The following is a 23486-nucleotide window of genomic DNA, read 5'->3' as shown; positions in this document are numbered from 1 at the left end:
ATCCCCACTCAGTGGCAAAGGCCGAGAGGGAGGCGTGGGAGGGAGATGGGAGTGTGGGCTGTGGCTGGCCCTGCCGGGTGCCCTGTGGGAGAGAGGAGGGGTGAGTGGAGGCTGCTGGCACCTGGGGAAGGTTGGGCTGGAGAGTCTGTGGGGCTCTGGCCGGACAGGCGGCTCCTGCCTCCCAGGTCCCACCACTCCCTCCTCTCTGTCACTGCCCTTTGCCCCCTGGTCAGAGCTGGGGAGCCAGTCCAGCCGGGTGACCCCATGCCCTTTGCCACGCAGTTCACGACCTCTGAGCCCTGTAAGCAGCTGTGGTGCAGCCACCCTGACAACCCGTACTTCTGCAAGACCAAGAAGGGGCCCCCGCTGGACGGGACCGAGTGCGCGCCAGGCAAGGTACCTGCAGCGGGAGCGGCTTCTGGGGTCAGCCCAGGGGAGCCCCTGCCTCCTCACCAAGTGTGTAATGAGTGTGTGTGTGTGTGGGGGGTGGGGGGTGGGGTGGGGGGGAGTGTAAGAGAACAGATGGGAGCCCCGTGCACATGGGAGGCCTCACACGAACTCCTGCACACTCACATCCCACACCACAGCCTTTGCTTCCCTAGTTGGCAGAATTTGGCTTCACCTCATAGCCCACCAGGAGGAAATGCTTGCTCCCATTTCACAGATGAGGAGAGTGAGGCCCAGGCAAGTTAAGGAACTTGTGGAGGTCACACAGGGAGTGATTAGCAGAGAAGGGATGAAGGGAGGACTCCAGGTGTCCTGCCTACTGTTCCCCCAGGATGTTTCTCCCACACACATCCCCTCTCCCCAACCCAAAAAACCTGACCTTTCCTGTATTTTCTTTCTGTGTGTTTGCTCCCACATGCATTGGAATGGCCAGGGCTTCCTCTGGCAGAGGGACCGCATGCTCAGGTGTGGGAGCCCTGAGCTGGGTTCTGACACCCACCTCTGCTCTGTGGCTGGCTCTGCTGGAATCTCCGGGTGGTGACCGTGGGCCATTTACTGAACTTCTCTGGACCCTATTGAGTCCTGACCACACATACTGCCCGTCTTCGTGTGTTTTGGAAGTTACTGATCATGTCAGAGCACGTGAGAGCTCGGAAGAAACAAGACGTTGAGAGAGGTGTGATGATTACTCAGCCTCAGCTGTGAACCCAGTCCCTGGGGGACACCTCACTCCCACCCCCACCCCAGCACCAGCCTGTACTCTGTCGTCTGCCCTCACCAGGCTCCTCCTGCTCCCATCTGGGGCCTCCCTTAGCCCAGCAGGCTGTGATTCCGGAGACAGTATGGCTCCTCCACATGTCACCATCGTTCCAGGCCCTCTCCTGTCACTGTGTCACATAACAGTTCATCAGTGGCTCTCAATTTTGGCCGCAATTGGAACCATCTGGGGAGCTTTAAAAGTCCCCACCCCCAGAGCAGGGAGTGACAGCCTCTGGGACGAGCGCTCACTGGGGCGATGGAAATGCTCTAACGTTGGGTTGTGGTGACGGTTGCACAATGCTGCAACTTTGTGAACCTTCATTGGATTGTACACTTGAAGGGAGTGCATGTTATGGTTTGGGGAGAACACATCTTGTTATGGCTTCTTTGAGAAACCCCTTCCCCTAGGGATTCTGAGTCCGTTGGCCTGGGGCACAGCCAAGGCATGGGGGTTTTGAAGGTCCCAGGTGGCTCCAAGGCTGAGAACCGCTGAGGTACCTGTGGAAGGAGCCCGGAGAGCTCTGCTGCATTTCTTCCTGGTGGCCTTAGAGGAGAAGGCAAGGGGGTTTGTGGCCGAGCCTCCTCTGTGCCTGGCCCTGTGCTGAGGCCTCTGCAGGTGTTACTGCCTTCAGTCCTTAGAACAGCCCACTGAACAGAGGAGGGGAGGCGGGCTCGGCGAGGAGAAGTTACACCAGAGCGCACACAGCTGGTCGCGGCCGAGCTGGGATTCAAACCCAGGCCTCTCGGACTCCATGCATGGATGGGTCTCCCCGTGGGGCAGGCCTGCCTCCCACAGGCACACCTGCTTATGGCCCCTGGATGGCGATTTCGAGGTAGCGAGCCACGATGGACTCTGGATCGTCCAGTGCAGGAAGACTGTGTCTTCTCTCCCTTAGCAGACCTCGGTTTATCCTGGGTCGGTGAGCAAATAATTGCATGGTCATCATCGTCATTAGTAGTGTGGTTTGCCATTTCTGGAGGGCTGTGTGTGCAGGCGCCATCTCCCCAAGTGCCCGCGGCGGCCCTGGGCTGGTGGGCGCTGACACTTCCCTGCGTGGGACAGTCGAGGAAGCGACTCAGAAAGGGTCACTCGGCTCATAGCGCTGGTGGGATTCTGTGTAACCTGAGGCTTGTGCTCCTTATGGCCCTTTCTCTGGGTTCACCCGTGCTGCCCACCAGCTGTGCCACGTGCCTCGTTGGGCAGCCTCCGTGCAGGGCTAGATGGCATGGCCTCCGAGTGACCTTGTGCCCTCTGCTCCGTCCCAGTGGTGCTTCAAAGGTCACTGCATATGGAAGTCGCCAGAGCAGACCTACGGCCAGGATGGCGGCTGGAGCTCCTGGACCAACTTCGGGTCCTGTTCGCGGTCGTGCGGGGGCGGGGTGCGATCCCGCAGCCGGAGCTGTGACAATCCCTAGTGAGTATGCTTCGCTGGGGCGGGCGCACCAGGGTCCCCTCTGCTTAGGCCCAAGGGGCTTGGAGGGGAGGCAGTGGGGCGTGGGCACAGACAGCAGGACCTCTGCAGGGGGCTGTGTATCTAATGGTGAGGACCCACCATGTGGGAGGGGGAAGAGCCTCCCACCTGGGCTGGCATCGCCCACGGGGTCTGACGTCTGAGAATAGGCTTGAACCAGCCGTTCTCAAACGCGTGTGCAGAAGTTCTCCCTGGGAGTCTGGGGGGCCCAAGACTCTAAGCCCTCCTGTGACCCTGGGCCTCTGGCTAACCTCGGAGAAAACACTGATCTAAATTGCTTAGTCATCACGTCTCGGGAGAATACACTCCCCAAGTTGGTTTTCTACCACATGAAACAAAACTAACTTTTCTTAACTTACCTCCTTCTAATATACAGTCCTCCCTCTCACCCCTCCCAACTTTCAGCATTCTGAGGGCGCCTTCTATTTCCCCCTTATCATCCCTTCTGTGGGGACCCCTGCCGTGGTTTTGAACTTCTGAGCGCCAGCTCGCCAGCTCGGCATGCACTGCATCTCCCAGGCTCACAGCAGCCTGAGGAGAGGTGGGGGCTGGCTCTAGGACCCAGGGGTCTGAACCTCACCAGGGTAGGGCCTGTCCCACGCCTCACGCAATGAGTGATGGGGTGAGGACTGCAGGCTGGCAGGGTCCTAGCGTCGTGGTGGCTCAGTAACAAATCCCCCCTCTTTCCTCCCCAGCATCCTCAGAATAGGTCCTACCTATTCGGCTGTTTACCTCCAGGGATGGGACACGCACTACCTCCTGGAGCAGCCTGTTCCTGGTCAGATGGTGGCACTGACCTTTCCCACACAGGCACCAAAAGGAGCGGCCTTGTGCCTTCCACCTGGGGGGGAGGGGGCGGGGGGAGAGTATGGAAGCTGGAGTCAGAGCGAGGCCCAGTGGTGCCCACTCCGATAAACCACCTTCCCGTCACAGTGGGTAGTGGTCCCCTTGATCAGAGCCACCAGCTACTGGCTCCTCCGTGATGATAACTTTATTTTATGAGACTTAAGTGAAGTCATATGTGTGCTCTCAGCGCATCCCAGCTCAGATGAAGCACTAATAAACGACAGCTGCGGTTAAAACCATCCCGGACTGTGGCGCACTTGCTCTGTGCCAGGTGGGGCGCTGGCACTTTCCTGCATGGACCCCCGTAATTCCCCAGCAGAGTCCCCATAACCCGGTGCGCTCAAATACACGATAATCTTACTGGATCCTTGGCATTTAATGGAGCAGGGAGTACAGATTGCTTTAAAATCCCTGTTCTTATTTATTCCTCACAGACACCTCGGGAGGCAGGTAAAATAAGAGGTACTGTGGTCCCTCCTTTAAAGGGGAAGTGGAGGCACAGCAAAACTATGGGACTTGCCAAAGATTGCATAGTCAGTGGGGCTTGTAGGCATAGGAGAGTCATGTACTGAGCTCATATTATATGTCAGGCCTGGGTAACATTTGAAAGACTATAATACAAAGATGAATACAGCTGACGTCTCTTCCAGCCCAGTTGGGAGGGTTAGTTGTTCCCATCTTCCCCATCTCTTTCCTTCCCCCGTCCCTCCCAGTGGAACAGGTGGCATATGCTTCACGGAGGGAGCCAGTGACAGCAGGCTCTGAGCTCAGCAGCCCCCACAGTAGGGGGCCCTGTGTAGCTGATCAGTTAGTAGAGCCTCCTTTAAGCCAGTCTAAAAGGCTGAGCTGCCACTCTAACCAGTTTGGCTCAGTGGATAGAGCATCGGCCTGCAGACTCAAAGGTCCCAGGTTCGACTTCGGTCAAGGGCACGTACCTTGGTTGCAGGCACATCCCCAGTAAGGAGTATGCAGGAGGCAGCTGATCGATATTTCTCCCTCATTGATGTTTCTGGCTCTCTATCCCTCTCCCTTCCTCTCTATAAAAAATCAATAAAGTATATATATTTAAAAATAAATAAATAAAATAAAAGGCTGAGCTGCCATGTGGGAAGCCGGCCTTGCCCGGCCTTCCCAGCCCTCAAGGTCACGGGATCTCCCTGTGCTGCCCTAGCCCAGCCTACGGAGGCCGCCTGTGCTCAGGGCCCATGTTCCAGTACCAGGTCTGCAACAGCGACGAGTGCCCGGGGCCCTACGAGGACTTCCGGGCCCAGCAGTGTGCCAAGCGCAACTCCTACTACCGCCATCAGAACGCCAAGCACAGCTGGGTCCCCCACGAGCCTGAGGATGGTGAGTGGGCCCTGCTCCCCTCCCACCCCCCAGGCCTGGGCCCGACAGTGAAGGCTGGAGGACAGCGGGGACACCAAAAGGGACATTGTTGTTGTCAGGCTTGCTGCAGATGACTGTGCCGGCCTTCGTGTTGTGTAGCTCTGGGGGCCACCGTCCTCATATAGTTATCCCTGGTTTGTACACGGAGTGGCCAGACTGTTATGACCTCTGAACGCATAATAATCTGGCCACTTAGTGTATATCCTGTATAATAAAAGGCTAATATGCAAATTGTCCCTTCGACTAGGAGTTTGACCAGCAGGCAGGCCAGCCAACCACACATGTCCCCTCCCCCTGACCAGGCTGGCTGGACCCCACCCATGCACGAATTCATGCATCAGGCCTCTAATACACACACACACACACACACACACACACACACACTCTGAGTGGCCAGATTTTATGCGTTCAGAGATCATAATAATTCGGCCACTCAGTGTATATTATCATGACTGTGTTCTGGAGAGCAAGGAGAATGTCTTGAGCAAGGCCACCTCACCCAGAGGTGCTGTGAGCTGGCAGCTGTGCTGGCTGTCAAGGTTGGTGCCTTTCCCACATGCCCGTACCTGTACAGGTAGGCATAGTACAGGTGCAGGCACCCCTTGCTTTGCAAAACCAACATCCTGAGAAGCTCGATCCTTATCCCATGCCGTGGTTTTAGGTTTTACTGATTGTGTGACCATTCCAGTAGTTCATGAAAATGATTGGAAAGACAGGCTGATGGGAACCGGTGGGATCCTCATACAGAACCCTCCAGGCTGCTATGGGACAGACACAGGCCAGGGGACCCATGCAGAGGGACAAGACAGGGCTAGTGCCTGTCTGCTGGGAGCGCTTCCAGGGATGGCTCTTGTAGGGGCAGCGGGAGGCCAGTGAAGGGCTGAGATTAGCAGCGCCTTAGAGCCATCGGGCTGAAGGAACCTGACAGTCCTCTGAGCCACATCCCCGCCATTCTCTCCATGGTTTCTCCACGGGCTGATGTGCACCCCGCCAGGCAGCGTGCCGATGGGACAGCTTTTCCTCTTCAGACCCTGGCTCCAGGGTATCAATGGTTGTACCCTCAGTTGTTCTGCCCACTTAGAATGACAGCCTCCAAGTTGGAAGGAACCACAGGGGCCTGACCACTGCTCGCCAGTACACATACCCTCTGAGCATGTTACATGTGTCTTCCCTCTGCTTGCCTGCCTCCTGCCCTGGGGAGCTCTCTGCTTCCTTGCCACTGTAGGCTGGCTTCCACGGGGACATGGTGGTCAGGGTCATACTGGTCTTTGGGACAGTTGGAGCCTCCATCATTTGCCCTCCCCTTTCCTCCCCACTGCCAGGTCCCACCAGGAATCTGATTCCTGTGGGTGAAATCCAAAGTGGTATTGGATGTTGCGGCTCTGAGTCCTGAGTGCTGGGCAAGATGCCCAATGGTCCCTTAAAAACGTGGCTGAGTGAGCGGCTTGCTTTGAAAGCCTTGCAGATCCAGTCAGAATCCAAACAGAGCATGGGGTGGGGAGGGGCATGGGGTGGGGAGGGGCTGTGAGGGGCGGGAGGCCGATGGGGCAGCTAGACTTTGAGTTTTCCCAGGACTTTCAGACAAATTCCAGGAAGCTAGCTAAGCCCCAACCTCCCATTTTCTGAGAAACGCAGGGAGTGTTTATATGTTCTCTGGGACCTCCTTTTTACATCAATAGCCCAGACGGAGAATGGAACTTTTAATTGTTAGAACTAGAAAGAGCCCCTTCTCTCCCTCACTTGCTGCTCCACTTACAAACCCAAACACAGACCACTATTCCTGCTTTTCATGCTTCCTTGTAATGTTTGCAAGCAACATGTGTGGCTGGTTAAATGCATGTAGAGGTCAGAGCAGGACCCAAGCCAGAGTGTCTGCACCAGAATCCTGGCTCTTCCACTTACTGTGTGGCCTGGTACACATTCCTAACCTCTCTGGTCCTTGGTTTTCTCCTCTGTGATGTTAGAACCTACTTCATCGGGCATAGAAAGCCTTATGTGAGCTAATTCACGAAAAGCGTTTGAAGTTGTACATCAAGAGTGTGTAAAGGTTTGGGAAGTTCCTGGCACATAGTAAGCATTCACTGCGTGCTGGCTTGTTATTGTTATTTGGTCACTTGATTTTTTCTCAACCATCCGATGTAGCATTTTACTGATCAAGGGAAATAAATCGGGAACAGAGGCTCGAAGGGGTCAGATATGATTTGCCCAAGATCACAAGGCCAGTAAGTAAGTGACAGAGCAGGAAACTTGAGCCCCAGCCCCACGGCGGCCCCTATTGCCCAGAACTGGCTCTGGAGCTTCCAGCCTGAGCCCAGCTCGGGGCTCAGCAGGACTCCTCTTCCCACAGACAGCCAGAAGTGCGAGCTGATCTGCCGGTCAGAGGACACGGGGGATGTGGTCTTCATGAACCAAGTGGTCCACGATGGGACACGCTGCAGCTACCGGGACCCCTACAGTGTCTGTGCCCGCGGGGAGTGTGTGGTAGGTGACCACCCCCCCCCCCGCCAGACTACCCACTCTCCCTGCCCCTTATGCTCCCTACAAAGACAAGCATTGCCTTACTGTCCCCATCGTCAAACATAACCCTGGATGCTAGAAAGGGACTATTGCCCAGCCCCTTTCAAGAGGAGAGGGGTGGCCAAGTTTAAGACCTTGCCCATGTCACATGCAAGCTTGTGGGTGAGGGAGTGGGGGGCACAGGCTGCTGACCTCAGGGTGGTGAATGGGGCCTGGGAGCCTCCTCCCACTGACCCCACCTCTGGCCTCAGCCCGTCGGCTGTGACAAAGAAGTGGGGTCCATGAAGGCAGACGACAAGTGTGGGGTCTGTGGCGGCGACAACTCCCACTGCCGGACTGTGAAGGGGACGCTGGGCAAGGCCTCCAAGCAGGCAGGTAAGCGGCTGGGGCTGGAGGGATGGCCAGTGGCGACTCGGTGCCTGAGTGTCCCTCAGTGGGCCCTTCCTCCTGGAGCTGGATCACAGTCTACGTGGGGAGAGAGGGCCTCAAAGTCAGTCTACAGACAGTCCCGGAGGCCAGGGCTGGTGACCAGACGCCATAGCTGGCCACCTTGTTTTCCAGGCGACCTGCTACCTGTGTTTGGGGCCAGGGACTCAGAAGCGTTTTCCTGTTAGGCAGCGTGTGGTGACGGGGCTCAGCCACCTCTTGGCTCTGGGGCTGCTGGTGGGGGGGGGGGGGGGGGGGGGAGTCCGACCAGTTTGGACGTGTGGCCCAGGCTGAACTGGTAGTGTGCTTCCCCTCTCTCCTCTCTTACTTTAAAAGCGCCCCTGGAGCCTCCTGCTTTGAACTCCCGGTACTTTTGAGTTCCTTGACTTTCCCCTCCACCTTCAGTCTGTCTTGCCAAACTTGCTGTTGAAAAGGCCAGATATCAGTCCTTTACATGTTAGTGTGAACTAGATCCTTGCCTTTGGGGGATTGCGACAGCTTTACTTGCCTCTCCTTTGGGAGGAGATTGATGGCTCCAAGAAAGGTTTGTTTCCAGGCGTTGGGTTGGCCAAGAGGGCCTAGGGCAGCCATGCTGGATCTTCCTGGCCTGCTTCATCTAAATCCCTGCTGTGGCTTAAGGTGTGAAAAGAAAGCGGGGGTAGGGATGGGGGAGGAGGGAAAATCCGGAGAGAAGAGGAGGGTCAAGAGAGTGGGAAATAGTAGCAACGACCACGCACAGAGCCCCTTCGAGTGCCTGGAGCATCTTGAGCTACAGCAGCTCCTGCGATCCTGGCACCACCTGTGGGGAAGGGCCCGTGCCTGTTTTACAGATCAGGAAACTGAGGTTCCTGGGTACCTCCGGGGGTGGGGGGCACGAAGGGGGATGCTGGGCAGTGGGACCACGGCTCAGGGTGCTCACAGCTTTTCTGGATCCTCCTCTGGCAGGAGCTCTCAAGCTGGTACAGATCCCAGCCGGTGCCAGGCACATCCAGATTGAGGAGCTGGAGAAGGCCCCCCACCGCATTGGTGAGTGCCGGGGGGGGGGGGGTGCGGAGGGCTGCCAGGCCCCCAGAGCTGCCCACAGGTTTGGGGGAGCTGGGAGAGGAGAAGGTTGTAATGCAGGGAGGATTTCAAAGATTTGAATAATGGCAGAGAACCTCTTTTTGTTTGTTTTCCTGTGGTTCAGCAGTTTGGGCTGGGCTCACCTGGGTGCTGCTTCCACCTCACTGCCCGGATTTGCTCATGCAGATGCCCTCAGCTGTGGGTGTGTAGGGCCTTGGCTGGGACTGGATGCCTGCTGGGGTCATGGGGCTGACGGGGCCATGTCCCCGCAGGCTAGCCCAAGGTTATATACGTGGTGTCCGTCACATGGACCTCAGGAGTTGTGAGAGAGGGCAGGCCCCGTGTGCAAGCTTTATGCATCATATTTTCTTGTTTGTTTGTTTGTTTTAGAGAGAGGAAGAGAAAGAGAGAAACATTGATATGTTATTCCACTTATTTATGCATTCATATGTGTTCATTGGTTGCTTCTTGTATGTGCCCTGACCACGGATCAGATCCCCAACCTTGATATATTGGGGTATAGGGCCAACAATGTAACCAACTGAGCTACTCATTAGGGCACGTCATGTTTTCTAATGTCCCATTGGTCCAGCAGATCTGGTGGCCAAGCCCAGGCTGATGGTGTAGAAACAGACCGCCTCTTGATGGAAACATGGCAGAGGGGCACGTAGACAGGAATAGGAGGAGGCATTTGTAGCCATTTTTGGTACCCACTGTCTAAATTATTCCCATTACAATGACAAACATGGTCACTAAACTGGGTGCCTCCCCTTCATATTTATAGCAGTTTTACAACCATCTAGCCAAGGTGGATGAAAAGTAGGGCCTCCAGATACATCAATAAAATTCAAATGAAAAACATTCATGGCATGAGAGATTTCTTTTGTTGTTGTTGGTTTGTTTGCTTTATTCTGTTTCTGTTGAAACGAAGTTGGCAGTCCAAAAAATGAACATGTCCAAAAGAGGCAAGTCCATAGAGATATTAATAGAAAATAGATCAGTGATTGTCAGGGGCTGAGGGTAGAGGGAGGGGGAGTGACTGCTACTGGGTCTCAGCTTTCGCTGGGGATGATGAAAACGTCCTGGAATTAGATTGCACAACTTTGTAAATACACTAAAAAGCGCTGAATCGCTCATTTTCAAAGGCTGGGTTGTAAGGTATGTGAGCTAGATCTGAATTTAAAAAAATACAAGCTTGGTTTAGAGCAGGGCCCTGGCAGGGAGGGGCAGCAGGCTGTTACCTGCATTTGGGGCAGTGGATGGTTCTCCCACACCTGTCTGTGTTCAGACCCCTTACCGAGGGCACACAGGTCACTCTGTCACCGAGCCCCTCTTACGTATTGTGCCCACCAAGTCACACTGCTTGGCCCCAACTCGTCAGAAACATAACCACAAAACATAACACTTCCTGGCAGGTTCGTATGTCACAAAAGTGCTGACAGTTATAATTTTAGGTTATCGTCAAAGTAATACAAACATTTAAAAAAGTCTCCTGGAGAACTTGTCTCCCCTGGAAAATACATCCACGTGAGCACAGCTGGAAGGTGCCTAGAGGTGTAGTCCAAACAGGCTCTGGGCACAAGGGGAAACTGAGGCCCGAAGTGGGCTGTGGGCCCTCTGTGTGCTCTGATGCTCCTTCAGGGTCAGCCCGTCTGAGCCTGGGTCTCCTGTCTCCTGCCCCGTGCCCTCGGCAGGCACCTCCCTCTGCATGGGGAGGGCAGGTTTGGAGGGCTCTGGCCCCACCAATTCCCTGCCCACCTGCCCGGGGAATCCTGCTGGAATAGGGCCCCAGGAGGGGCCGGGGCAAGGAGAGAAGGGTCCTTGACTCCAGAAAGGGGGTGGAGCTCACAGGCTACTGCACACCTACAAATGGCTCCATAATATCGGCAGCCCCTTGGGCCTCCTTGGCCAGCTCCTACCCCACCTCCAGAAATCTAGCATCTTGATCCTCTGTCGGTAGGGGTGATCCAGCAGCTTCTGTAGAGGTGGGCAAGCCCCTCGCATGGGGCAGCTCTGTGCATGCACATTCGCCTGTTTATCAGGTGAGTTTCCTGAAGGGCTGGGGCTCTGCCGGACGCCAGGACAGGGGCAGGCGTTGGAACTTGGCCTTGGCACAGGTTGTATGAGTATACATGCGTGGGGCCACAGCATGTATAGACTGAATGTGTGTGTGTGTGCGCGCACGTGTGCGTGCACATGTGTCCTTGTATGTGCCTATGTGTGCCTGACAGGGTATGAACTCTCCGGGGAAGCCCAGGACAGGTGGCAGCCTTGGCGGTGAAGGACCTGTCCAGACTCTTCAGATTCTCCTGGAATTTGGGGACTTGGACTCTTTAAAAGGAAGAGAACTCACGCTGTCATAATGTCTACATATCCTGGGACTTGAGCTGGCACTTCCCACACGCATCTTATTTAAGCCTCATGACATCCACGCAGGATCTTGTTACATCCCATTCTGTGGTTGGGGAGAGAGGCTCAGGTGGGAAGGAGTAGCAGTAGACAGGGCACCCTGGCAAGGTCTGAAGCCCCTGGAGAGGTCTGGCTTGTGGGCCTGTGAGGGGAACAGACATCTGTGTGTCCCTCTTTCCCTGGCCAGCGGTGAAGAACCAGGTCACAGGCAGCTTCATCCTCAACCCCAAGGGCAAGGAAGCCGCTAGCAGGACCTTCACTGCAATGGGCCTGGAGTGGGAGTATACAGCGGAGGACGCCAAGGAAACCCTCAAGACGAGCGGGCCCCTGCCTGAAGCCATCGCCGTCCTGGTGAGCCCCAGCCCAGTCCTCCTCGCTCCCTGTCCCTGCTGCCGGAAGCCCTCTGGTCCCACCCTCTTCGGGAGCCTGAGCCGGGCCAAGGTGCCCTCCATCACAGGCCCGCTCCGCATCTGTGCTTAAAGGCCAGCAGGATGGCAGTGAGGAGGGAGAGGAACAGTTGTCTCACTGTCGGACCAGAGACGCCACACACAGGGCATTTGTTCTCCGCAGCGTAGAGCCCTGGGTTAGTCCCTTGTGTTGTCCTGGCACCATCCAGTGTTAGCATGCACTATGGCATTGCCAGCGAGCGAGTTGGCAACTGACCCTGGGGTGCCATCTGGCACTGCGGGCTTCCTGAGAAGGGAACAGGGCCACTTTTCTGGCAGGGGCCTCTCTCCCAGCCCCTCTTCCTAGACCCCAGGCCAGAGCTTAGGGAGCAGGGATTGTTAGCCCGGGAGACCAGGAGGGGCCCTGTCCACAGTGCCGGTGGCTCAGGCTGGGCTGCAGGGGAGGGTGGACAGGCTTCTGTTCCTGGTGCTGCCCTCACGAGTCCGGGAGGTCCTGGAGGGCAGGGTCCAGGGCCTGCTGACTCATGTTTACCCTGTATTTATCGATCACCCATACATCTAAGGCCGGTTGATTGTCAACAAGGTACCAAGACCATTCAATGGGGAAAGAATAATCTCTTGTTTAAAAAAATATATATTTTATTTATTTATTTATTTATTTATTTATTTATTTTTTACAGAGAGGAAGGGAGAGAGATAATTAGAAACATCCATGAGAGAGAATCATTGATCAGCTGCCTCTGGGGATGTGCCCGCAACCAAGGTACATGCCCTGGACCGGAATCGAACCCTGGACCCTTCAGTCCGCAAGCTGACGCTCTATCCACTGAGCCAAACCAGTTTCGGCATAATCTCTCTTTAAAAAAAAATTTTTTTTTAAATTGATTTTAGAGAGGAAGGGAGAAGGGAGAGAGAGAGATAGAAACAGTGATGATGAGAGAGAATCATTGATCGGCTGCCTTCTGCATGCTCCCCACTGGGGATCGAGCATCACAACCCAGGCACGTGCCCTTGGCCGGAATCGAACCTGGGACCCTTCAGTCCATAGGCAGATGCTCTATCCACTGAGCCAAACCAACGAGGGCAAGAATAATCTCTTAAATTAACAGTGCTGGGTCAACTGGATATCCACAAGTGAATGAAGTTGGCCCACTACCTGACATCATGTATAAAACTAAGCTCAAAGCAGACTCAAGACCCAAATACAAGAACTCAGACTCTAGAACTGTTAGAGAAAATGGCTATATCCCATGAGATTGGATTCTGAGGGATGACATCTCCCCGCAGGTGCTCCCCCCAGCGGAGGGCGGCCCCCGCGGCAGCCTGGCCTACAAGTATGTTATCCACGAGGACCTGCTGCCCCTCATCGGGAGCAACAACGTTCTCCTGGAGGAGACGGACACCTACGAGTGGGCGCTCAAGAGCTGGGCCCCCTGCACCAAGCCCTGCGGAGGAGGTACTGCCCCGGGCCCGGCTGCCCCTCCACCAGCTGCCTTGTGGGTGCAGCCCTGGGCCTCTCCGAAGGGGAGGAGCAGGAGTAGCCAGTGGGTTAACATCGTCTCCACTGCGGTGTCCCCAGTTCATGACTCAGTTTCTCCTTGAAGATCTCCAGGGTGTAGAAGGGAGAGAGAGAGATAGAAACAGTGATGATGAGAGATGGGCTGGGGTGCTAGCGCAGGCAGGCAGGGCCTCTGGGCAGAGAGGCAGCCATGTCCCCGCCCACAGGACACCTGGGGTAAAGAGACAGGCTGGTCCGGGAAGGTTTCCTTAGAGAGGGACACTGGCAGGAGGGAGTGCAAAGGCACGGACAGAGGTGGGATTGGCCCTCCAGGCTTCCCAGAGCTCACTGTCCTCGAGGCCTTCCACAAGGCAGTGGGGGCCTCGCCCAATCAGCTCCTTGACAGCCTGCCCCCCTCTCCGCCCTCCCCACCACAGGTATCCAGTTCACCAAATACGGCTGTCGGCGCCGACGAGACCATCACATGGTACAGCGGCACCTGTGCGACCACAAGAAGAGGCCCAAACCCATCCGCAGGCGCTGCAACCAGCACCAGTGCCCCCAGCCTGAGTGAGTGCCAGGAGGGACGAGGAGCCCGATCCCACGCCCGCCAGCCCGGCGTGTTGCAGGCCTTCTCTGAGCCCTGGCCTTGGAGGAGGGGCTGCGGAGCCTGCTTCCTCCAGCCTGTAGCCCAGAGGCTCAGCCCCGAGGCAGGATCCCTGAGCAGAGAGCAGCCCATGCCAGGCTCTGCCACAGCTGGCACTGCCCTCCTGTCCATCCCGTCTCCTCTGGGTTCCTGGATTAACTTTGTTCTGTCACTTCCAGCGTTCTCTTACAGGTGGGGAAACTGAGGCCCAGTTCGGGGGCACAGCTTTCCTCAATGACTGGGAGGTCCATGCAGATTTCAGTGCTGCCAGACTGCAACCCCCAGGCAGGGCGCTGTCCACCAGCTCTCCTCAGCTTGGTCATCTGGGCCGTGGACTCAGCCTAGCCTGCTGGCCCCAGCCATGGTCTAGTAGCCGCTGATTGGGGTTTCATGGCCTGAGGATACAGGCTCTTCTGAGCACAGGATCATATTCTTGAGGTTATTGGGAGGTGGCTTTGGGGAGAGGAAAGAGCTGTGACTTACGGAGGATTCAAGGTCAGGCCCCCAGGCAGGGCTGAGGGTAGCTGGCCATGGGAAACCACAGAGAGCCAAACCCAATCTCCTGCCCTCCCAGGAGTCCTCCATGGTGCCCACCGGCCCTGCTGAGTCACAGCAGCTCCTGCTCCCTCGGGCTAGGGCCAGAGCCTGCCACAGCCTCCCTATGCTCGGGCCAGGCTGGGATCCCCAGCCCCTCAGCCCTCCACGCTCCCCTTTCTGTGCTACTATACACTGGCATTCAGGCCACCTTCCCACAAGGCCATGCAAGGCTAACAGGTCACCCGCCCCAGCTTGTCTGTAAAATTGTCCAGTGAAGTTCTGGGGCTTTTTTTTTTTTTGTCTTTTAAAGGAAGGGGTTGACTGAAAGAGCCTGGTTTACCACCAGCTTAGCTGATCGGCACCGAAGCTCTGCAGGCGCTAACGGTGATAGTAATAGTGCCTGCATTTATTACATGCCTATTGTATGCCATGGACCCTGCCAGGTGCTTTATGCAGATCAAGCCCTTTAATTGTCTGAAGCGCCCACGGGAGGGTGTTCTACTGTACAAGCTGTGACTGCAGCTGCTTTGTGCTCTTTATGGAAAGATGGGGTAACTGAGACTCAGACGGGTTAAAAGCTTGCTCAAGGATATGCAGGGTGCCAGGATTTAAATATGCATTCTAGCCATTTTTCAGATGAGGCGTCAGAGGAGAGATTAAGTGACCTCCTTGAGGCCACACAGCCTGGCATCTGCAGAGCCAGGTGGACAGTGGTCTTGGCCCCCAAGCATTCATTCTGAAGCCCAAACCCTGTCTCTGGCTCCTGCCTGCAGCAGTTCAGTGGGTGAAGTGACCTTGGGAGGAAATGTCCCCTTGGCCCCACCTCCCCCCCACCTTCTGCCCTATCTGCCTCCAGGTGGGTGATGGAGGAGTGGAGCCCCTGCAGCCGGAGCTGTGGGAAGCTAGGGGTGCAGACCCGGGCAGTGCAGTGCCTGCTGCCCCTCTCCAACGGTACCCACAAGGCCATGCCAGCCAAAGCCTGCCCTGGGGACCGGCCGGAGGCCAGGCGACCCTGCCTCCGAGTGCCCTGCCCAGCCCAGTGGCGGACCGGAGCCTGGTCCCAGGTGAGTTGTCCTTAAAGGATGGAGGGGCTGGGCCAATGGGGCGCCTTCTCTGGGGAGTTGGGGCGGAGGTGGGACTAGATGGGGGGACTATTGAAAGATCTGGTACTCCCCGAGAACAGAGTTTCTGGCTGACTCCACTCCCGCCCCCCTTATATGACTTGGTTTTTCTCAACACTGAGTGGAACAGCTACTTGTGCCCTGGGCCATGGCTCTGGGCTGGGTCTTTAAATTCATTTACTATTTGCTTTGACCTTCATGCAGCATTAGGAGATATGGGCTACTATCCCCTTATTACAAATGAGCAAATTGAAGCACATACTTGCATCCAATAAATATTTGCTTAGTTCCAGATACATGCCAGGCACACTGAGCTAGAACCGCAGGGATCCGGCGTTAGCCAGCCAGATCTGATCCTTGTGCTTGTAAAGCTCATGGTCTAGTGACGGAGACATAAGGTACAAGTAAACTCATAATAAAGGCATTTACAGGGTGCCGTTGTGTGGGACGTGAATGGATTAATGCACCAGAGAGGGCCTCACGGACGGCTGCAGGAGGACATGGGGATGGTGGCCGGGGCTTTAGGAAGAGGTATAAAGCTATACCGTACCCTCAGAGCAGTGGGAAACTACTGAGTTTTTATGCGGGTGTTACAGGAGCTCCGATTTCAGGTTTAAAGGCTCACTCTGAAAGTTCATTGTTGGGAGGCGGAGTGGAAAGGGAAACAGTAAGAAGGCTGTGGAGCAGTCCAGGCGTTCTTGGCTGGGCCCTGGCAGTGCCCATAGGATCTCTTTCTGATGTCCAGAAACTCTCTTAGAAACTCACTTGATACAAACCTTGAAGACATTATGCTAAAGGAAATAAATCAGCCACAAAATGACGTATGATCCCACTTAGATGAGGTACTTAGAATAATCAAATTTATAAAGACAGAAGGTAGATGGGTGGTTTCCAGAGCTGGGGGAGGGAGGACTGGGGAGTTGGTGGTTAACTGGGACAGAGTGTCAGTGTGGAAAGATGAAGAGTCCTGGAGATGGACGGTGGTTGCCCAACAATATGACTGTACCTAATGCCACAGAATTCTATACTTAAAAATAGTCAAAATGGTAAATTTCATGTGATGTATATTTTTTTATACACACAATTTAAAAAAACTAATTTGATCAAGGAGATGAGCACAGGGAAGGTTATTGTAACAGCAAAAAAAAAAAGAAGAGGGAATATTCTAAATGTTTATCTATTGGAAATTAGGAAGGAGAGTCATAGTCTGTTCATACAACGAATACTACACACAAGCTTGAACGGTACGCATCAACATAAACCTCAAAAAAATAAGTGCAATAGAGAGCACTGAAGTATAAAGAAGCAAAGCCCTTCCAATTCACTTAAAGTTAAAAAAGGCACAACACGATATTTGAAAACAAGCTGGAATGCTGGAGTTTTAAAGCTGGTGATGGTATTTGAACAGGTTTTTATGACCACCTTCTTCAGACTTTTCTGTACACTTGAAAGATTGCATCATAAAGAGTATTTTGAAATAACCATGAATCCCCACACAACAACAGAAAGATTTTCTGTTCTTCTCCGTAAAACGTAGATTTATCTGTTTCAGTATAAAACAGGAAGACTGCTGGTCCCACAAAAGACCCCATAGTTAAATCTAACAGAGAAGTGACAGGTGAAGGGAGCTAGTTGCCCCTTATGCGTCGTGGCAAGCACGTGAGAGCAACTGTTTGTAATTATTCACCTCAGGAGGCTGAGCCCCTTGTGTGGGGGTTCTGGGTGGCCGGTGACACGGTGTCTCGCTCGGGTTGTCCCATGCCCGGTCTGAGAAGGGACCTCTGCAAGTTCTCCCCCATCCCATAGGCGAGGCTGTGCTCGGTGCAGAAACCCAGCCTTCCCGTTCCAGCTTCACTTGGGCAGTCTTGCTTTTCCTGAGGCCCCACCCCCACCCCTCCTTTGTCAGAGGAAGACGTGTAAGGGGGACGCTGTGCGTGGCAGCCCTCGCATGTGGTGGTTGTCTCCTTTTACCCACGCCCTTTCCTCTCGGGGAAGAAGACATTTTGAGCATGCCTCTGCACGCTGAGTTTTGGTCATCTGAGCCACAGATTCAATGAATGTCAGACCTAGAAAGGTCTATGGGACCTTGTCACCCAACTGTCTGTTTAGCAGATGCTATGATCCAGGTCGCCATATCCTGTTACCAAGATATCATCAAGTAAACGGTCCTGCCCCAGGTCCCAAGGGCTGGCGGATCAAACAGGGGAGTTTGCCAGGATGAGACACAAAATATGTAAGAACCCGGACACAGACAGACCAGGCAGAGTGGACACAGGCAGTATTGCCGGACTGGGGTCCTGAGCCGGGTTTAACTGTTCAGACGGTGGAAGGGTTCCTGGGTTCTGAGCTCAGGGGCTGTCTGCCACCCAGGACAGGAGTATTTGACAGCTGGCGTGCTGTCCTGGTGAGTTCTAACAGCAGTTCTTTGCTCGTCCCGCTGATCAAGTGGGGACTTGGCACCTTTCTTTGTACCCTTTCTGACCTGGGCATTGGCTGGGTTGGAGCTCACTGCCCCCTCCCGCTGTCTCTCCACCTGCCCCTCCCTGACCACTATGGCCTGGCCGTGTCTGTCTCACGGCAGTGCTCTGCCACCTGCGGAGAGGGCATCCAGCAGCGGCAGGTGGTGTGCCGGACCAATGCCAACAGCCTCGGACAGTGCGAGGGGGACAAGCCAGACACCATCCAGGCCTGCAGCCTGCCTGCCTGCAGAGGTGAGCCGCATAGGATGGGGGAGGGGGAGGACAGGCAGGCCCAGCCCCTCTAGACCCGATTCCCAGCCCAGCCTGTATCCTGGCCCCCTAGAAATCCCCAGTATCAGAGGTGCTTCTCTCTGCTCACAGGAAATCTCCAGAACTCTACCGTGAAGGCTGACGTCCAGACACTCGTGACCCCACGATCCGGGCCCCTGCATCCTATGAACAAGATAACATCAAGTAAGTGTATGTCTAGGCCCCATCCCTCCCCCAGCCTTCCGGTGGCCACTGCTCCATGTGGTGGAGTAGACCCAGCTCCCAGTCTGTGCGTGTGACCTTGGCCTCCAGAAGCCTCAGATTCTTCAGCTGGGAGGTGGGGACAATGCTTGTCCTGGTCCATGATCCCTTATCTGCAGTTCTAAAATGCTGAAAGCTGCAAATGCTTCCCTAAATCTGGTGCAGATTCATTTGGCAGCAAAATTGGACCCGAACTAACAAGAGATCATTATTCTGCTATGAAAACATTGCCATATTTGGTTATAAGATGATGTTCCAATCTCCCCTGGGAATGTTATACAATACAAAACAGTGAATATTATTCTTCTAACCTCAAAAGTTCTGAATTATGAGCCATATATTGTTTCAAGATTTTTGGATCAGCAGATGAAGATCTGAGCTGCGGTCATATGGCTGTCGAGAGAATTAAATGAGATAATGCATGCACTCCTGTCCAGCTGTCAGCTAAGAACAACAAAAATGGCACAGTTTCTCTCTGCCTCATGATCAGTTCTTTCTCCCACACATGCATCCACCCACCCACCCACCCACTTACCCATTCATCTACCCATCCAATGCACTCACCTATCTACTCATCCATTCTTCCATCCATCAATAGTTGACTAGGCACCTGCTATGTATCAGGATCAATGTACTAGTGCCCTTCTAAATTCCTTCTCTCTTTCCCAGGGGTAAGTAGTTGTAGATCTGAGTTAAGAAGATGAGTAGCAGAAAGATCACAGAGCCTAACTCCTAGTTCAAAGACCAATTGTCCTTGTGCCCTGGGGCACATCCCTGGACCTCTCTGAGCTCAGTGACCTCATCTGTGAAACAAAGTGGTCTGACTAGATGTCCTCAGAGAATTTTCTGCCTCTGACTTTATGGCTTCTCTGCTCTTGTGCTGAGGCTCAGGCTGTGCAAGGGTTTCCTTCTCTCTTCCTCCCAAGAGCAAAAAATGGGGCTCTGATTCCGGTCCTAGAATTCTGGCGCCATCTAGAGGCCACAAGACTCATTCCTTCGACTTCTGTTAGTGCAGAAACAAAGCAAACAAAACTAGTCCAGTGAGCCCTCCTCTATGCCAGGGATTTTATAAAAGCCATTTATATTGTTATTATTCATTGGTAAATGCCAGCGTTACCCCCATTTTGCAGGTGAAGAAACAGAGGGTTGTGGTGGGGAAATTGACTTGCCCGAAGCCTCACAGCTTTTAAGTGGCGGAGCCTTGATTGAAACCTAGATCTGCTTGATTCCACATTTACTGGTGGAGGGCTTAGTGCTCCAAATGGCCTGTGTTTGATCAGCGTGTCACAAGTGTGACTTACCTGATAATTCACTTGGTCCTGGTGGAATGGATCAGACTCCTTTGGATTGATTGGGAGGAGGCAGGGGTTCCCACTTCCCCCCAGAGCAAGGTTCCCAAGATCTGCTATACATAGGAGTCCCCCATGGCCCAGGTCCCACCCGCCCCACCCGGTCTCTCCGGGTGTAGGAGCTCAGCCGTGGCTACTGGCAAAGCTCCCCAGGTGTTTCCAGTTGGCAGTCAAATCTGACAGCTCATGATGTAGGGCCGTGGCTCTCAGGGTTTCCCATGTATTTGCATCACCTTGAAGGTCTTGTTAAAACACAGGGCTGGGCCCTAGCCAGTTTGGCTCAGTGGCTAGAGCACATGTGTCAAACACAAGGCCCGCGGGCCAAATCCGTCCCGCCAGGCCTTGCAATGTGGCCCGCACCACGCTGTCATCACTGCACTCCGCTGTGTTTCCATCACAATGACAGTTTATGACTGTTCAGTAAACCATTCGGCCCGCGATTTAGGCTGGATTTTAGATTTTGGCCCCTTCTCTGATTGAGTTTGACACCCCTAGGCTAGAGCATTAGCCCGTGGACTGAAGGCTCATGAGTTCGATTCCAGTCAAGGGCACATGCCCGGGTTGTAGGCTTGACCCCCAGTGTGGGCATGCAGGAGGCAGCCAATCAATGATTCTCTCTCATCATTGATGTTTCTCTCTCTCCCTTCCTTTCTCTGAAATCAGTAAAACAAAACAAAACAAAAATTTATAAACAAACGAAACAACACTGAGCTGGGCCTCACCCCAGAGTTTCTGATTCGGGAGGCCTGAGTGAGACCTGAGAACGTGCATTACCAACACGCTTCGGTGATGGTTGGGACCTGCAGGCTGGGACCTGCTTTAAGAACCACTGCTCAGCGTCTAGTCCCTCCGCCACATAGTAAGGGCTGTTACTCAGTCCTGTCTCCTGTCAGGCGGCCCGTTTCTCCCTCTGGGAACAAGCTCTATAGTGAGTCCAGCCAGAGCAGGAGAAGGGCCTGCAGCTGGCGGGCTGAGGGGGAGGCCGGGGTGTGTCCTGGTGTCAGCGGCTGACAGATGTCCTCCCGGCATCCGTCCCTGTTCTGTGTGTGCAGCAGAGCCCTGCGTGGGGGACAGGTCGATCCTCTGTCAGATGGAGGTGCACGAGCGCTACTGCTCCATCCCCGGCTTCCACCGGCTGTGCTGTGAGTCCTGCTCCAAGAAGGCCTCAGGCCCTGATGCCAGCCTGGACCCCCGCCCGACCTCACCGCCACCCTCCTCCACTCCTGGGAGCCCCTCGCCGGGAGCCAAGGCCCCTCCAGATGCCGTGGAGCCCACTGTGGCATCAATGGGCTCAGACAACCGTTCGCATGGCCGACCCACACAGCTCCCAGGACCTCTGGGGACAAGCCCCCCAGGGGCCTGGCGCCTCGGCTCTGCTCCCCAGAAACTGAGTCCCGGAGCATTGCAAAGTACTTCCCCTAGCGCCACCCGGGGGCAGCCTTGGGGCTGGACCTCTGGCCTGCCTCTGCCAGCCTCTGCGGATAAAGGGCAACTCAGGGAAGACCTGAAGCATCCGGGCACCAGCCTTCCAGCCACCTCCCCGGTGACATGAGCCCGCCCTGCCCATCCCTCCGCTGCCAGTCAAGTTTACACTCTGTAGGCCCATAGACCTCCAGCTCCGAGGACACACCGCGGGCCAGGGGCAAGCACAGACTTCCTTTTAAATTATTTGCCTTCTTGTTCTAGTTTCGGGCTGTGATACTTTTCACCTGTGAAATGGGTGTGCGAGGAAGAAAACAAATCAGGGAAAACCGTAACCTGAGATACCTCAGCAAGCAGCCCAGGTGACTGAGTCAAACCTCTCAGGGGCTCCTGTCTGTCTCTCCTGCCAGGACTGAGGGCCAGCCAACGCCCTGCCCTCACAGCCACCGGGTCCCACACTAGATCCGTCCAGCTGCCTGTCTTCACCAGAACCTGTGGGACCACCATCTGCCTGGCCCCTCTACTCAGAGAGGCAAAGCAGGGCCAGGGAAGTTGAGGGCGGTGCTCCGGGGCAGTCAGTCAGAGAGGAAGGGAGCTGGGGGTGAGGGTGGTTGGGGGGAGGGGGGGTCCGGCTGCAGGCCCAGCCTCTTGTAGCAAGAACTCCATGCAGCTCTTCCGGCCGAGGCCACGGGGCAGGCGGTCCAGCTTGCCACCAGTGTTGGTGGCCACCTCTGCCTCGGCAGACAGCACTTTCTGCTGCTTCTGGGACCTCCAGTCTACAGGTGGGCCTCCCAGCCTCGCTCCAGCTCACCCAAGGGGGCTCTGAACACTCTAGGAATTTCCCAACTGGTGCTAGAGCCATGGCTAGGCCAGAAATGGCAACTCTGTCATCACTCATCACTCCAGGGCATGAAGGGAGACGGGCTGGAAGGGGGCCTGTGGGACACGGAGGCAGACGTGCGTTCTCAGGCTGTGCCCCGTCCATCGTTGCCCTTTGCCAAAGACCACTCCTGCTGGAGTTAGGGGTCCTCTTTCCCCACCTGGCTCCAGCTGAGCCAGAGGTTTGTGGTGCTGATGGGGGAGGGGGTCAGGCTTCACAGCCGAGGACCAGAGTCCACTCCTAGCCGGGCTCTGGAAATGACAGGGGCCACCCCGGGCAGGATATGAGCCTCTGTCCCATGCTGGGGTGGGGAGGAGACACTGACAGACAGCACTGTGGTGCCTCAGCTGCTCCTACCCCCTTACCTCCAAGGGCAGTTATCTTCCCTTGACCCTCTGGCTCTCTGGAAGCCACCTGAATCCCCAAGGGTCCCTCCCAGGGGCCCTCATCCCAAATGGTGCAGAGGGTCTCCCGGACCCTTCAGCAGATGTAGAGGTGCTGGCTAGCTCTTCCTCCCCAGGGTGAGGGCTGTTCTGAGCCGGGCTAGAGGGATGGGAGCAGCGGGCCGGCTTGTGAGTGCCGGGGGCAGAGAGCCCTCCCCCTGCTGCCCGCCCCTCCTGGTGCTGGGACACACACTGAATCATTCCTGTGGCCCAGCCTGCCTGTGAAAGGGCTGTGAACTCCGCCTTTGAGATCCAGATCTTGGAATTGTTCTGTATTTATTAACATTGTCCTTGGTGTTTTGCTTTGGACCCCAAAATATTGTGTTGCGTGTGTTTTTTCTCTCTGTGTTTAGGGGACATGGGCTGGGCTGTGGTGAGATGATTGGGGTGGGGGCTGGACGGAGAGATGCTAGAGGCACGAGAAAACTTGACCCCCAGCCTCCCTGCCTTGGTCTCACTGGCTCTGGGGCTCTGAGCATCAGCTCTGGGTGGAGAGGTAAGAACAGGGCTGGAGGGCCCACTCAGCTTTCACCGCTGAGAGGCTGTGTGGCGTTGGGCAAGTCAATATCCAGAATGTGGCCCAAAAGGGGGGCAGTTTTTGGATCTGCATGACGAAAAACATTCTAATGAGCAAGGCTGCTCAAACGTGCAAGGGGGACTTCCCTGGAAGATGGTGAACATTCTTTCCTGCAAAAGTCCAAATGGAACGTGGGTGCTGGGCAGGTGGTAGGAGTATGATGCATCTTGTTGGGCAGGGAAGGCTGACATGAAACATGCGCTGTACAGTTTTAAAAGAACCAATCCACAGCTAACCTCCTGCGGTGTCAGACATTGCCAATCCATCACTGAGTGTATGGATTTGTGTTTCA

General features: G+C 55.1%; 1 protein-coding gene across 6 annotated transcripts in view; it reads left to right on the top strand.

The window, feature by feature from the left end:
• The window catches only part of ADAMTS14 (ADAM metallopeptidase with thrombospondin type 1 motif 14), a 78022-nt gene extending 55060 nt beyond the window's left edge, over positions 1-22962 (top strand). For 4 of the 6 annotated variants that reach the window (XM_045581757.1, XM_036438223.2, XM_036438221.2 and 1 more), the window contains exons 10-22: positions 283-396; positions 2473-2621; positions 4696-4871; positions 7258-7391; positions 7679-7802; positions 8799-8879; positions 11512-11675; positions 13019-13187; positions 13667-13799; positions 15269-15476; positions 18115-18244; positions 18374-18466; positions 20925-22961. In XM_045581757.1, coding sequence (XP_045437713.1) covers positions 283-396; positions 2473-2621; positions 4696-4871; positions 7258-7391; positions 7679-7802; positions 8799-8879; positions 11512-11675; positions 13019-13187; positions 13667-13799; positions 15269-15476; positions 18115-18244; positions 18374-18466; positions 20925-21424 — 2175 coding nt within the window. In that variant the 3' untranslated portion in view covers positions 21425-22961. Of the gene's footprint in view, positions 1-282; positions 397-2472; positions 2622-4695; positions 4872-7257; positions 7392-7678; positions 7803-8798; positions 8880-11511; positions 11676-13018; positions 13188-13666; positions 13800-15268; positions 15477-18114; positions 18245-18373; positions 18467-20924 lie in introns of all 6 variants that reach the window. The other 2 variants (XM_045581760.1, XM_045581758.1) reach the window with 2 other exon arrangements.
• The last annotated feature ends 524 nt before the right edge of the window (positions 22963-23486 follow it).

This window comes from Pipistrellus kuhlii, unplaced genomic scaffold, assembly GCF_014108245.1.
Source record: "Pipistrellus kuhlii isolate mPipKuh1 unplaced genomic scaffold, mPipKuh1.p scaffold_m20_p_15, whole genome shotgun sequence".
Classification (NCBI taxonomy): domain Eukaryota; kingdom Metazoa; phylum Chordata; class Mammalia; order Chiroptera; family Vespertilionidae; genus Pipistrellus; species Pipistrellus kuhlii.
Note: the sequence above shows the minus strand (reverse complement) of the source record. Positions and strands in the feature narration are given on the sequence as shown.